The 14,135-nt window shown below is 52.9% G+C and overlaps 1 protein-coding gene across 3 annotated transcripts in view; it reads right to left on the bottom strand.

Moving 5' to 3' along the window:
• Positions 1–8,859, bottom strand: part of STX3 (syntaxin 3) — a 42,079-nt gene extending 33,220 nt beyond the window's left edge. For all 3 annotated transcript variants that reach the window (XM_043481389.1, XM_043481391.1, XM_043481390.1), the window contains exon 1: positions 8,714–8,859. In XM_043481389.1, the coding sequence (XP_043337324.1) occupies positions 8,714–8,743 (30 nt within the window). In that variant the 5' untranslated portion in view covers positions 8,744–8,859. The remainder of the gene's footprint in view (positions 1–8,713) is intronic.
• Positions 8,860–14,135: the final 5,276 nt, after the last annotated feature.

Genomic DNA, 14,135 nt, shown 5'->3' with positions numbered 1-14,135 from the left:
ACTTGAGCAAGATATAGAGCAGGAGTAGTGAAGAGAGATGGAAGTTCATCTAAAGAGAGGAAGGAGGAAAAACAAAAACACCGTGCGGGCAGACGTCATCTATACAGTAACCTGTGATCAGGGAAGTTAATTCACCCAGAACCACACGGTAATAAGGAACAGATGGACCCCTGCGTGGTCCAACCCCTGGGTCACAGTGGATTATTTCAGACAAAGATCTGGGGTCTCAAAACCAAGGGCCTTGCCCACACATTCTTCTCATTCACCACAAGGTCCCATCCGGAGTCACAGATCCATCTGTCCACTCACTCAGCCAGCGGTATTTGCTGAACATCTCATCTCCCAACAGTACACACCAGGCTGGGCACCCTGCCCTCCCCGAGCCTCACGGTCTCAGACGGGAGGCACCCGGGCCGCTCCGTCACCCTGTGGGGGAGACGACAGTCCAAGGAACCAGACGCCCAGGCGAGGACGGGGCGGAGCCTGGGAAGGTGAAGCATCGAACGGCTGGCAAGATGACTCCTGGGGAAACTGCAAAGGATGCCTGCGGGAAGGCATCTGGGGAGGGAAGGCCACACCTTCTTCCTGCTGGTCCTCTCACCCCAGGAGCATTCAGGGAGATTCAAAGGTGAACCTCGGCTTCCTCTCCCCGACCCCAGGCTTCTCCACGCCTCCCTGGCTTCCTCCCCTGCTCCCAGCCCCATCAGCGCCCCACACCCCTCAGCATCCAGCTGCCAAGGATACCGGAAAGAGGAGGGAGCCTACACTGCCTGCCTCCCTCAGCCTCAGCCTCCCCCCAACCTGCTTTCAGCCTCTGTCCCCCAAGGCCCTCCGCCTCAGGATGCTCCGGGCGCGGCACACCAAAGGCTGTGGAAGTCGCTCAGTCGTGTCAACCCTGTGCCAGCCCATGGATAGCCCAGGGGATTCTCCAGGCCAGAACACTGGAGTGGGCAGCCCTGCCCTTCTCCAGGGGATCTTCCCCACCCAGGGCTCCCGCATCGCAGGCGGATTCTTCACCGGCTGAGCCACCAGGGACGCCCAGGAATGCTCGCAGTTACTGAGCGCCCACCGCGAGGAAGACTCTAACACGGGCCTGGACTTCCCTGCTGGTTCCGTAGATAAGACTCTGCACGTCCAGCGCAGGGGCTGCGGGTTTGATCCCTGGGCAGGGAAGTAAGATCCCGCAGGTCACAGTGTGTGGTCAAAAAATAAATAAAAATAAGACCAGAACCTAAGACATGGGTCTTAAATTTACCAAGGCGTTTAATCTCTGCAAGAATCTTCTGGGGCCCTCTCCACCTTACAGGTGAGAAAACCAAAGCATAAAGATGCCAGGCAGCCTCCCCAGACCCTGAAGGCTGAGTGCCGGAGCCGGGAGGAGAGCGGGTCGCTGGACCCAGATCCCTGAGGTCCGTGACCCTGGAGCGATGCGTCCGAACAGCACCTGCCACCCCCAACCACAGCATGCAGCCCTGGTCCCCCAGAAACACACGTCCAAGGCGCTGACACAGAGGCTGTACCAACGAGGTCATGATGGATGAAAAGACTGAGAAACAGTCACAGCTCCGAGACGCCGAGGAAACGGGGAGCCCAACGCACTGTGCCATCCTGGGTGGGACCCCAGGCCAGAGACAGGACCACCCGTGGGAAAACGAGTGGGATCCACACAAAGTCTGGAGTTGAGTGACTCACGATGTTCCAAGATCAGTTTCTCCGTTTAGACACACGTCCCATCACAACCTAAGACGCTAACAATGGAGGAAGCCTGGCCGGCGGGGACTCTCTGCACTCTGTGCAACCCTTCTGTCAGTCTAAAATTAGTCCAGCATAAAACACGCATTTCCACAAAAAGCAATCCCGCTGCCATCCTGCGGGTTCCCTGACCCAGGCAGCTAAACAAACCCAGACAGCATACGCTCCACTGATCTCTTTAGGTGCGAGGTGAGCCTCACCCAAGTGTCCACACACAGACAGAGGAACGTTGCCATGGAAATGCCCCAGCCAGGAAACAGGCTGACCCAACAACAGAGAGGGGAGGAAGTTGCAAAGAGGCCTGATATAAAACGCTGGAGATAAGGCTCCCTCAGGACTGCCGAGCCTCGCAGCAACTTCATCTGCTGTGGCAGCTCAGTCACTCAGTCATGTCCAGCGCTTTGCGACCCATGGACTGCAGCCCACCAGACCTCCCTGGCCATCAGCAACTCCCATAGTTTACCCAAACTCATGTCCATTGAGTCGGTGATGCCATCCAACCATCTCAGCCTCTGTCATCCCCTTCTCCTCCTGCCTTCAATCTTTCCCAGCATCAGGGTCTTTTCCAATGAGTCAGCTCTTTGCATCAAGTGGCCAAAGTATTGGAGTTTCAGCTTCAGCATCAGTCCTTAAAGTGAATATTCAGGGTTGATTTCCTTTAGGATGGACTGGTTGGATCTCCTTGTAGTCCAAGGGACACTCAAGAGTCTCATCCAGCAGAAGAGTTTGAAAGCATGAATTCTTCGATGCTCAGCCTTCCTTATGGTCTAACTCATATTCGTACATGACTACTGGAAAAACCACAGGTTTACAGCTTCCTGGGCTGTGGGAGTGTGGTCTGGACTCACAGAGGACTTCGCTGGCAGGCAGCTTCTAAAACAGTGGCTGCTTTTACATATCAACAGAAACAAAGTTTGTGGAGGCTCCAGGAAGGCCTACTGAATGCTGTCAGCTCAGATCTGGAACGTGCCCTGCGGCGATGACACTGGAACTGAGCCTTCAGGGATGTGTAACAAGTTCCAGGGAGGAAGGAGGTGGCTGGATTCTCACCGTGATACCCACATCCTCTCCTTCGTGGTCTTCCTGAAAGGGGACAACCCTCCATGAGGAGCCAGGCTGGAAGTTCAGGTCCAGGTAGGAGCCTTGGAACTCACCCATCCTCATCCTTAAAGGTGGAACCAGCGACCTCTGGCTTTATTAGCACTTCAGGTAGGTCAAGTTTCACTAACCCAGAGGGGATGGAGCTGGAAGAGTAAGTCCCCGTGAAGAATAAGGAGTGTGTAAGGGCCAAGATGTTACTGATCAGTCGACAGACAAGGGTGTACCATGCGGAAGGGTACGGGTCCCACCTGCCACGGTGTCAAGGGGCAAACAGTACAGCTGGGGAGGCGGTCAATGACAGTGTGACAGATAAACAAGGAGGGCGTGCTCAAGTCTTGATCTCACCCCTCGGATCTCAAGCCAGTCTGAGCCTCAATTCCCTCACCTGTAAGATGGGAATACTATATAACGCCACCTTGCCTTGCAGGGTGGAGAGGATTAGACACACACACGTCCTTTCCAACAGTAAGCGGCAGCTCGATCAATGACCATTGCTACCACATTGATAGGTGAGGGGACACCAACAAGTCACAGGCCTGTGGATCTGAGAGACAGCAGGACTTAGGAGACCAGGGAGTCCAGCTCATAAAAGACAGCCGGAAGGTGCTTTCAAGCCCACGCCACGGTAAGGGGGAAAAAGGAAAGAAAAAACCCGCTGACAATAGAAGAGAAATATTTTGCTCTGAAGCAACGTGCAACCCATGAGGGCTGCTGGCAGGCAGAGGGGCAGGCCCCAGCCTGTGTTTCGGGAGTATTACCAGTAAGGAGCAAGCCTGGGAAGACAGGCAGGAATTCTGCCAAAAGGGGAAGGCAGCCCTGAAAGGAAGGTAGACAGCATGTCTCCCCCGGCCCCACCCACGGGACTAAAAATAGAACTAATCGCCTTCCTCCAGCCCCGCATTCTCTCTCTGACCTCTGGCTGCTGGTCTGTAATCCCTCGCAATCCCTGTCACTCCCACCTCAGCTCCACCACCGTCTGCTCACCCCAACAGCGCTCCCAACCTGGGACCAGCTCTCCCAACCCCGGACCTGCTCTCCCAACCCCGGGCCAGCGCTCCCAACCCCGGGCCAGCGCTCCCAACCCCGGGCCAGCTCTCTCGGGGAGCGAATCCGGCCAGGGAGACAGGGAGGCAGGAAGGAACCACGGCCATTAGAACCTTCAAAGGGGAAGCACGGCCCCTGTTCTGATGGCTGTGACCACACTCCTGGGGAACAAGTGTGGGGAACCTCTAAATGCGGAAGGAGGCCAGGGACAAGCCCTGCAGGACACAAGAGCAAACAGAGAGAGTGAATAAGTCGGTATGGTCTTTAGCACCTCAGGAGTCGATTTCATTAGCACATCCTTATCGGCTCTCTGTGGAGGATCCGGTAAACCCCAAGAAGTTTCCAGCTCTCTGGGCACGTGTCCAAAGTCCACGACCTCCATTCCACACGTGGCTGCCTCTCTGTGAGCATGACCAACTCTCACGTCGCAGCTGTTCAGTCTCTCCGTCGTGTCCGACTCTTTCCGACCCCATGGACCGCAGCACGCCAAGCCTCCCTGTCCATCACCAACTCCAGGAGCTTACTCAAACTCATGTCCATCGATCGGTGATGCCATCCAACCATCTCATCCTCTGTCGTCCCCTTCTCCTCCCACCTTCAATCTTTCCCAGCATCAGGGTCTTTTCAAATGAGTCAGTTCTTCACAGCAGCTGGCCAAAGTATTGGAGTTTCAGCTTCAACATCAGTCCTTCCTATGAACATTCAGGGTTGATTTCCTTTAGGATTGACAGGTTTGATCTCCTTGCAGTCCTAGGGACTCTCAAGAGTCTTCTCCAACACCACAGTTCAAAAGCATCAATTCTTCAGCACTCAGCCTTCCATGTGGTCTAACTCTTACATATGACTACTGGAAAAACCATAGCTTTAACTATAAGAACTTTTGTCGGCAAAGTGATGTCTGCTTTTTAATATGCTCTGTAGGTTGGTCATAGCTTATCTTCCAAGGAGAGAGCATCTTTAAAGTTCATGGCTGCAGTCACTGCAGTGATTTTGGAGCCCAGGAAAATAAAGTCTGCCACTGTTTCCATTTGATGCTGGAGGCTCGCCTTTCATGGACCATATTCCTTTGTTTTCCCTACATGACCACGTGTTCTTTCAGACCAGGACTTTGTATAAGAACTCTGCCTAGAATTCCCTGGCGGTCCAGGGGTTAAGACCTGGTGCTTTCACTGCTGTGACCTGGGTTCGATCCCCGGTTGGGGATCTATTATTCATAAGATCCCACACGCCTTGTAGCATGGCCAAAAATAAAAATAAAAAACTCTACATCTCAGGATGCCCAGCAGTTCACGAGGCAGGCAGAGGTTAAAAGGCACCACCCGTGGTGTCTCCATGAAGCCCAGAGGGAGGATGGGTGAGAAACTCCAGGACCTTTGCCTCTCTACTAAGGAGCCTCTCCAGCCTCTGACGAGTAGATTTCAGTCTCAACAAGGACCCGAGCGGAAGCATCACTTCTTCTGGGAAGAGCCCTGAGGCCCTAACGCCCCAGGGCCGGGGACTGGCCCACGGGGTCTTCCGGGGGCTCTTTCTGTCCCAAAGACGGGATCGTCGGTCTGTTCCTCGGGTGCCCCCCTCGCTGTGATCCCCAAGGCCCAGCAGTATGTGTTGTCAGCATCAATTCCCACCCCCGCCCCAGCGCCTCTGGGAGGGTGGGGACAGAGAAGGTGCTGGCTGAACACTGGCTGAGTGAAACCAGGGCCCAGCAAGAGGCTGCGGGACGGGAAGGGTCTGGACTCAGCAGATCCAAAGTTCAGGGGCGGAGACCTCGGCAGGAACCGCCTGGAGAGACAGGCTGGGCGTGGGCACCAGAGCTCCCGGCCATCCTGACGTCACCAAAGGGCAGGCTTCTGGGCCGGGCCGGCCGGGAGGAGAAGGGCAAGAGGCGGATGAGTTGCGGCCGGTGACTGCGGCAGCAGGAAGGGGCACCCTTCAGGGACGGTGCTGCTCCCAGCCCGTCCGTTTGGGGAACTAGAGTTGACTGAGGTGGGTGATTATCAGGGATTATCTCATTTCACCCTCAGTGACCCTGAGGGGAGGGTGCAGTGATCCACTTTACACCAACTCTGAGACCTTGGTTCCAGAGTGCTTGCAACAGGCTCCCAGTGAAGCACTTTTAGAAACACACACCCTCAGGGTTGATGGAGACTTTGAACCTCCTCCTGGGCTGCCCACCTCTCCAAGAGGGCGCAAATTCCTACAACAGTCAACATCCCACCAAGCCTCCCTCCCAGGTCCCACCAGCCTGGCCCCGCCTTGGGCAGCTCTGACTATCACAAGGAGAGAAGCCCGGAACCACGGAGGGAGAGGGGCCGCCGCTCAGGCAGCTACGGGAGAGCTCCAGCAGCAGCAAAGGCCCAGCACAGTCAGTCAATAAGCAACTACATGAAAAAAAAAAAAGTGCTTTCTAGGGTCAGCACGTCTGCCCGTCAGCCTCCGGGCCTCACTGTTCTCCTTCCACCCACAGGAGCAGCACTAACGCCCCGCACAGGACGCGCTTCCGCTGTCTGGGGGCAGTTCACGCTCCGCTGGCCCCAGGGTTTAGAAAGATCCCCGCAGACAGAGATCGCACTGCAGACCCCGCACAGAGATCACTGCGGCTCAGGGTGAAACTGGCTTTGAGCAGGTTAGCAAAGCATGACAAAAGGAATCAGAGAGCGAAGATGGTAACAGTGTTGCCGTGAAGTTGCGCTCTCTCTCTTCCGGGGGCGGGGGTGGGGGCTGGCTCGGGGAGGTGAGCAAGAAGCCAAAACCCACCTAAACCTTAACAGCAGTCTTCAAGGAAAGCGTTGGTATTGCTGGAAGGGACTTGGAGACCCACCGAACTCCCTGTGACAAAGCGGGGTGAGAGGAGCAGCGAGGCGCAGTGACACGGAGGAGCAGCGCGCGGGCAGCAAGCCACAGCCAGAACCTCCTGACCCGAGCCGGTCCTCTCTGCACAGCGCGTCATCCCTCTCCCTGCTCCAGGGGGCCGCGCCCCCAGCCTCACCGCTCCGTCTAGCCTCCCTTCCACCGCGCTCCCGGGAGGAAAAGGGAGAGACGCAGCATTGGCGCCATTTTACAGACGGCAACACTGAGGCTCGGAGAACCAATGGGACTTGCTTGGGTTCCCCCCAACAATCTGAATTTCTACTTGGGCCTCAGAGCTCAGCTGAGGCTCTCTGCTGTCTGCTGAAAGGGCATCTCGCCCTGGAAATGGACTTCCTCACTTAAGGAAGGGCACTGCCTCTCCTGCTGACCAGCTCTGCACCGCGCCATGACCACCCGCTGTGCTGGACCTGCGGGTCTTCAACACCAGGCTCTGCTTTGCTCTCTGCCTCCGGGGCAAGGGCTCGGGGAGAGGTCAGGAGCCTGGCTCCTCCCTGGATCGGGCTCCCGTCCGCCCCGTGACCCGGGGCATCCGTCCTTCCCAGGCTGAGCTCTAGTCTCCTCCTCTTTACAAACAGAGGCAGCCGCTTCTGCTCTGTCATTTCAGGGATGTTTGGAGGCAGCAGGGAGGCTGGCTCCCACCACCAGTGACCGTCCCCTGGCCTTGGTCACATCCCTTCCCCTGCCTCCAACGCAGTCCTACTACAAGCCGGTGAAAGGGTCAGGAAGGTCCCAGCTCAGATAAGGGCAGGGAAAGAAAACAACTGTGACATCAGCCCAGCACTCCTTCACGCTTGCCCAAGGCTTCATTTTTCTGAAGAGATTTTACAGTGACTAGTGTGAGATTCACCACGGCTTAGTCCTGGGTGCGCCACGCACCATACAAAGGGCTGTGCGTGCTCTCTTGGGTTTAGTCCTGAGGACTACCCATTTTACAGATGACAAAACTTAGGCTCCAAGGTCACGGGCACAGCTGGTAAGCAGTGGAGCGGGGAGGCAACCCCAGCTCTATCCAGACCCCTGTTGCTCGGACTTCAGTTGCGCGTGATCACCTGGAGAGATTTATGGATAATCAGATTCTGATTCCCTTGCTCTGGAGGGAGGCCTAAGCGGCCGCGCCTCTGACAAGCTCCCAAGTAGATGGGGCGACGTTGCATCAGGGGCTAGATCTTAAATTCCCCTAAGACAGGGCCTGAGTGACCCAATCCCCAGGGCTGAGCACTGGGTTTGCCCCATAGAGAACACTCAGTAATTATTTATTCAATGAGTCAATGAATATTGCACGTAAATACCCATGCTTTACCCCTTCTCTATACTAAGCCCGATTACATCATCCGATCTCAACACAAATCTCTAGGGTACCATTAACCTTCCTTCGACAGATAAGGAAACAAGTTCAAAACAGTAGGCTGCCTAAGGTTTCACCGATTTTACGCAGCAGGGCTGGAAGCGGACTCCCTTCAGATCCTTGGGCCCGATCACAGCCGTCCCAAGGATGGGGGGCGCGGGAGGGGGGGATTAATAATTACAGACAGCTGGATGCCGAGGCGCTGAACATCCGCTGGACCAGATCAGCTCACCGTCAGGCGGTCGCCCACGGGAGCTGCTCTCTCGAGGGCGAGGGCAGCGGGCTCAGCGCCCCCCAAGGCGAGAGAGACTAGGGGGCGCCCGGAGGAGGCGGGTCCGGGCGCAGCGCCCGGCAGCGGCGGGCAGGCGGTGCGCGCCCCCGACCTTCACCGGGAGTCCCTCTGAACGCCCCCGCGGACCCCAGCTCTCGACAGACGCCGTCCAGCCGTGCGTGGGCGGGGGGGGGGGGTGGTTCCAGGGAGAGCGCAGCCTGGCGACGCATCGGCGGCAGGCGACCCGGGGACGGGGGCTCCGTGCGTCCGGCTCGGGGAGTGCAGGCCTGGACCCGGGCCGGGAGAAAGACCCCGCCCGCCCCCGGACTCACGGCCTTCAGCTGCTCCAGCCGGTCCTTCATCCTGGCGCCGGGCCGGGGCCCAGGTGAGCGGCCGGAAGAGGCGGCGGCCGGGCGAAGAGGAGCGTCCGCGGCCCCGCGAGGCCCGACCGCGCTCCCGACGCGGCTCCGGGGGCGCGGCTCCGACCGGCGGCCCGCCCTCACCTGGGCCGCGCCCCGCCCTTAAAGGGCCCGCGCCCGGGCCGAGGGGCGGGCCCGCCTCGGTGCAGGCGCCCAGTCGTTCTGCGACCGCTCCGACTGCAGCACGCAGGGCTTCCCTGTCCGTCACCAACTCCTGGACGTTGAGTCGGTGATACAATCCAACCATCTCATCCTCTGTCGTCTCCTTCTCCTCCTGCCTTCAATCTTTCCCAGCATCAGGGTCTTTTCAAATGAGTCAGTTCTTCACATAAAGTGGCCAAAGTATTGGAGTTTCAGCTTTCAACACCAGTCCTTCCAATGAACATTCAGGACTGATCTCCTTTAGGATGGACTGGTTGGATCTCCTTGCAGTCCAAGGGACTCTCAAGAGTCTTCTCCAACACCACAGTTCAAAAGCATCAGTTCTTCACTGCTCAGCTTTCTTTATATACCAACTCTCACATCCATACATGACCACTGGAAAAACCATAGCCTTGACTAGATGGACCTTTGTTGGCAGAGTAATGTCTCTGCTTTTTAATATGCTGTCTAAACTGGTCATAACTTTCCTTCCAAGGAGTAAGCGTCTTTTAATTTCATGGCTGCGATCACCATCTGCAGTGATTTTGGAGCCCAAAAAAATAAAGTCAGCCACTGTTTCCCCATCTATTTGCCAAGAAGTGATGGGACCGGATGCCATGATCTTAGTTTTCTGAATGTTGAGTTTTAAGCCAACTTTTTCACTCTCCTCTTTCACTTTCATCAAGAGGCTCTTTAGTTCTTCTTCACTTTCTGCCGTAAGGGTGGTGTCACCTGCATATCTGAGATTATTGACATTTCTCCCGGCAACCTTGATTCCAGTTTGTGCTTCATCCAGCCCAGCATTTCTCATGATGTACTCTGCATAGAAGTTAAATAAGCAGGGTGACAATATACAGCCTTGACATACTCCTTTCCCAATTTGGAACCAGTTGTTTTTCCATGTCCAGTTCTAACTGTTGCTTCCTGACCTGCATACAGATATCTCAGGAGGCAGGTCAGGTGGTCTGGTATTCCCATCTCTTTCAGAATTTTCCATATTTTGTTGTGATCCACACAGTGAAAGGCTTTGGCGTAGTCAATAAAGCAGAAGTAGATGTTTTTCTGGAACTCTTGCTGTTTCAAAGATTCAGTGGATATTGGCAATTTGATCTCTGGTTCCTCTGCCTTTTCTAAATCCAGCTTGAATATCTGGAAGTTCACAGTTCAGGTACTGTTGAAGCCTGGCTCGGAGGATTTTGAGCATTACTTTGCTAGTGTGTGAGATGAGTGCAATTGTGGGGTAGTTTGAACATTCTTTGGCATTACCTTTCTTTGGGATTGGAATGAAAACTGACCTTTTCCAGTCCTGTGGCCACTGCTGAGTTTTCCAAGTTTGCTGGCATTTTGAGTGCAGCACTTTCACAGCATCATCTTTCAGGATTTGAAATAGCTTAACTGGAATTCCATCATGTCCACTAGCTTTGCTCATATCAGCTGAGAAATAACTCCAGAAAGAATGAAGAGATGGAGCCAAAGCAAAAACAACACCCAGTTGTGGATGTGACGGGTGATGGAAGTAAAGTCCGATGCTGTAAACAGCAATATTGCATAGGAACCTGAAATGTTAGGTCCATGAATCAAGGTAAATTGGAAGAGGTCAAACAGGTGATGGCAGGATTGAACATTGACATTTCAGGAATCAGAGAACTAAAATGGGCTAGAATGGGTGATTTTAACTCAGATGACCATTATAGGAATCAGAGAACTAAAATGAACTGGAATGGGTGAATTTAACTCAGATGACCATTACATCTACTACTGTGGGCAAGAATCCCTTAGAAGAAATGGAGTAGCCATCATAGTCCACAAAAGAGTCCAAAATGCAGTACTTGGGTACAATCTGAAAAATGACAGAATGATCTCTGTTCATTTCCAAAGCAAGCCATTCAATATCACAGTAATCCAAGTCTATGCCCCAAGCAGTAATGCTGAAGAAGCTGAACGGTTCTATGAAGAGCTACAAGACCTTCTAGAGCTAACACCCAAAAAAGATGTCCTTTTCATTATAGGGGACTGGAATGCAAAAATAGGAAGTCAAGAAATACCTGCAGTAAGAAGCGAATTTGGCCTTGGAGTACAGAATGAAGCAGGGCAAAGGCTAATAGAGTTTTGCCAAGAGAACGCACTGGTCATAGCAAACACCCTCTTCCAACCAGTCACTTCAGTCATGTTCTACTCTTTGCGGCCCCGTGGACTGTAGCCCACCAGGCTCCTCCGTCCTTGGCATTCTCCAGGCAAGAACACTGGTGTGGGTTGCCGTGCCCTCCTCTGAGGGATCTTCCCGACGCAGGGATTGCCGGTGCATCTCTTGTGTCTTCTGCATTGGCAAGCGGGTTCTTTACCACTAGCGCCAACTGGGAAGCCTCCCAACAGGTGGGAGAGGGAGCTACTAATTCTGCTGGAGGAAGGGCATTCCAAGTAAAGGAATGTGTATGGTCCAGGAACTGCGGGTTGGAGCTGAAAGGCTGTTCTTCATGGAAATTACTGGAGGTGAGGCAGGGTGGGGTGGGCTGGGAGGAAGACTTTGGATTTTATGATGTCGGCCATGGGGATCCGTCAGAGAAATGTACGCAGTTCAGTGGTGCAGTCAGAACACCTGCCACTCACCGTGTGGATGCCTTTGCAAAGTTACTGCTTCTCTAGGGGATGAATCAGAGATATCACAGCTTTCCAGGTTACTGTGAGGCCTGTTGCCAGAGGGGGAACGGCTGATTCGTCGTCTCCTGTGGAGCAGAGGTGTAAGAGGACGATGTTTGTACTGGAAACCTTAGGCTGTTGTTTCCTATCTGACTTCCCCAGGTGGCTCAGTTCAGTTCAGTCGCTCAGCCGTGTCCGACTCTTGGCGACCTCATGAACCACAGCACGCCAGGCCTCCCTGTGCATCACCAACTCCCAGAGTTTACTCAGACTCCTGTCCATCGCGTCGGTGATGCCATCCCCCCTTCTCGTCCTCTGTCGCCCCCGTCTCCTCCCGCCCTCAGTCTTGCCCGGCCGGTACTCCCTTCCGAAAGCTGGGCGTGTTTTCCCCCTGCCCCTCCGTCTTCCCGCCCGCGCCTCCACACCTCCACTTTCTTTCCTCTCCCCTGTCCGCCTTCCTACTCGGGAACAAACGCTATGTCCCGCAGATTACGGGTGGAGCTCAAAAAATGGGACCGGCGGTGGCGAAGGGTCAACTCTCCACTCAGGGAAAGAATCTGCGCTTTGCATCCAGATTAAATGCTGTGAATATTTTCCTGGCTCTGGGGCTTCCCTCCTGTGGCTAAGACTTCCCCTTTCCATGGGGGTGGGGGCGTGCAGTGTGGGTTCCATCCCCGCTCAGGAACCAAATCACGAAACAGGAACAGTATTGTAACAAATTCTGTAAAGGCTTTTAAAAGTTTCCATATTTTAAAAAGTGGTTTTCTTCATAATCCTAGCAGAATTCGGCCTCCGGTGAGATCTCGGTGCGCCTTCCGTGCTGGCGTGCTGGCCTCCCGGGAAGGCGGTCTGCAGCGGGAGGCCGGCTTGCACCCTCGCCCCGCCCCGGTCTTCGCCGTCTGTCCGCGTCCCTGCAGCCCGCGATCCGGGGGCGCGGTCCCGTCTCGGGTCACAGGGAGGCTCGTGCGCCCCCAAGTGGTCAGCAGTGGGAAAGGCGAACAGGTCAGAAATCGCGTTCCACCTTCTCTCCTTAACGCAGGCTTGTCAATGAGGAGCGCGAAGCTCTGCGCTCTAGAACAGTCTTCTGAGGACGCAGACGCGTGAGCCGGTCTCCACGGTGGAAGTCTGAAAAGGACCGCAGGAGATTATCAGGGGTAGCCATCCAGCCTCTGCCTGAACATACTGTAATTTTTTTTTTACGATTATTTCAAACACTCCCAAACATTTTCTCTGGTTGAACAGTTCCATCTGTTGTTTAAAAGTTTTTTGTTATGCAGAACAAAAATTTTCCCTCCCTCTAGCTTCCATCACTCTTTCTTGCTCCTTACCTTTGTCTGAATACTTAAGAAATTTAATCTGTCACCGGGAGGGTTTCCAGGTAGGGATGGCAGCTCTGGGGCCACGGACCAATTGCTGACACGTGGCCAGGAGGACTGCATTCTAGACACAGTTTCGCCCACAAAACAGCTGTCACCTGACATCACATAACCTGTTTTCTTATCTGTGAGATAAGGAGGTTGGTCAAAACGGGTGCTTCTCAACCTTTTCTTTCTTTTTTTTTTTCAGTTCTTTTTCCCTTAATGTATATATTTTATTTAAGTATAGTTGACTTACAATGCTTCAACGTGATTTGGTTGAACATATATTATTTTTTTTAGATTATTTTCCATTACAGGTTATTATAAGGTATTGACTATAGTTCTCTGTGCTATACAGTAAACCTTTGCTGTTTGTTGCATATCTATTTTTTTTTTAATTAGAAATCTAGCATTCTATTCTTACTAAGTCAAAGATCCAGAACATCTATTGTTACAAAGTCTAAGATCCAGAGCATCCCACATTTTTTATTTTTATTTGTGGATATCGTGCTTAACTGATTCTATAGCCCTTAGAAAATAAATTTACTCGATGTTCAGAAATTTGATTTCTGAAAACTCATATATACAGAGAACAGATGATTGCCAGAAGTGGGGGCCGGGGAACAAAATGGGTCAAGAAGTATAATTATAAGATACGTAAGTACTGGGGACGTAATGTACAGCATTACATGTAGTTAACAATACTGTATTATGTATTTAGAGTTGCTAAGAGAATAGATCTTTAAAGTTCTCATCATAATAAAAGTAAAATTGTAACTATGTGAGGTGATGGATATATTGTGGCAATCATTTTGCAGAATATGCATTTATCCAGCCATTTGATATAAATGAATTTATTTACAAAAAAGAAACACTAACAGGTTTTGAAAACAAATTTATAGTTACCAAAGGGGAAACTCAGCAGGGAGAGGTAAATTAGGAGCTTGCGATTAACATGTGTACCCTACCGTATGTAACATAGATAACCAACAAGGATAGCATAGGGCACTCTACTCAAATTTCTGTAATAACCTACATGAGAAAAGAATCTGAAAAAGAATGGGTATTTGTATAACTGAATTACTTTACACCTGAAACTAACGCAACATTGTAAATCAACTATACTCCAGGAAATCTTTTTAAGCTCATGTGGCACACCTCAAACTAATGCAATGTTATGTGCCAATTATATCTCAATA

Source organism: Cervus canadensis, chromosome 11, assembly GCF_019320065.1.
Source record: "Cervus canadensis isolate Bull #8, Minnesota chromosome 11, ASM1932006v1, whole genome shotgun sequence".
In the NCBI taxonomy this organism is placed as follows: domain Eukaryota; kingdom Metazoa; phylum Chordata; class Mammalia; order Artiodactyla; family Cervidae; genus Cervus; species Cervus canadensis.
Note: the sequence above shows the minus strand (reverse complement) of the source record. Positions and strands in the feature narration are given on the sequence as shown.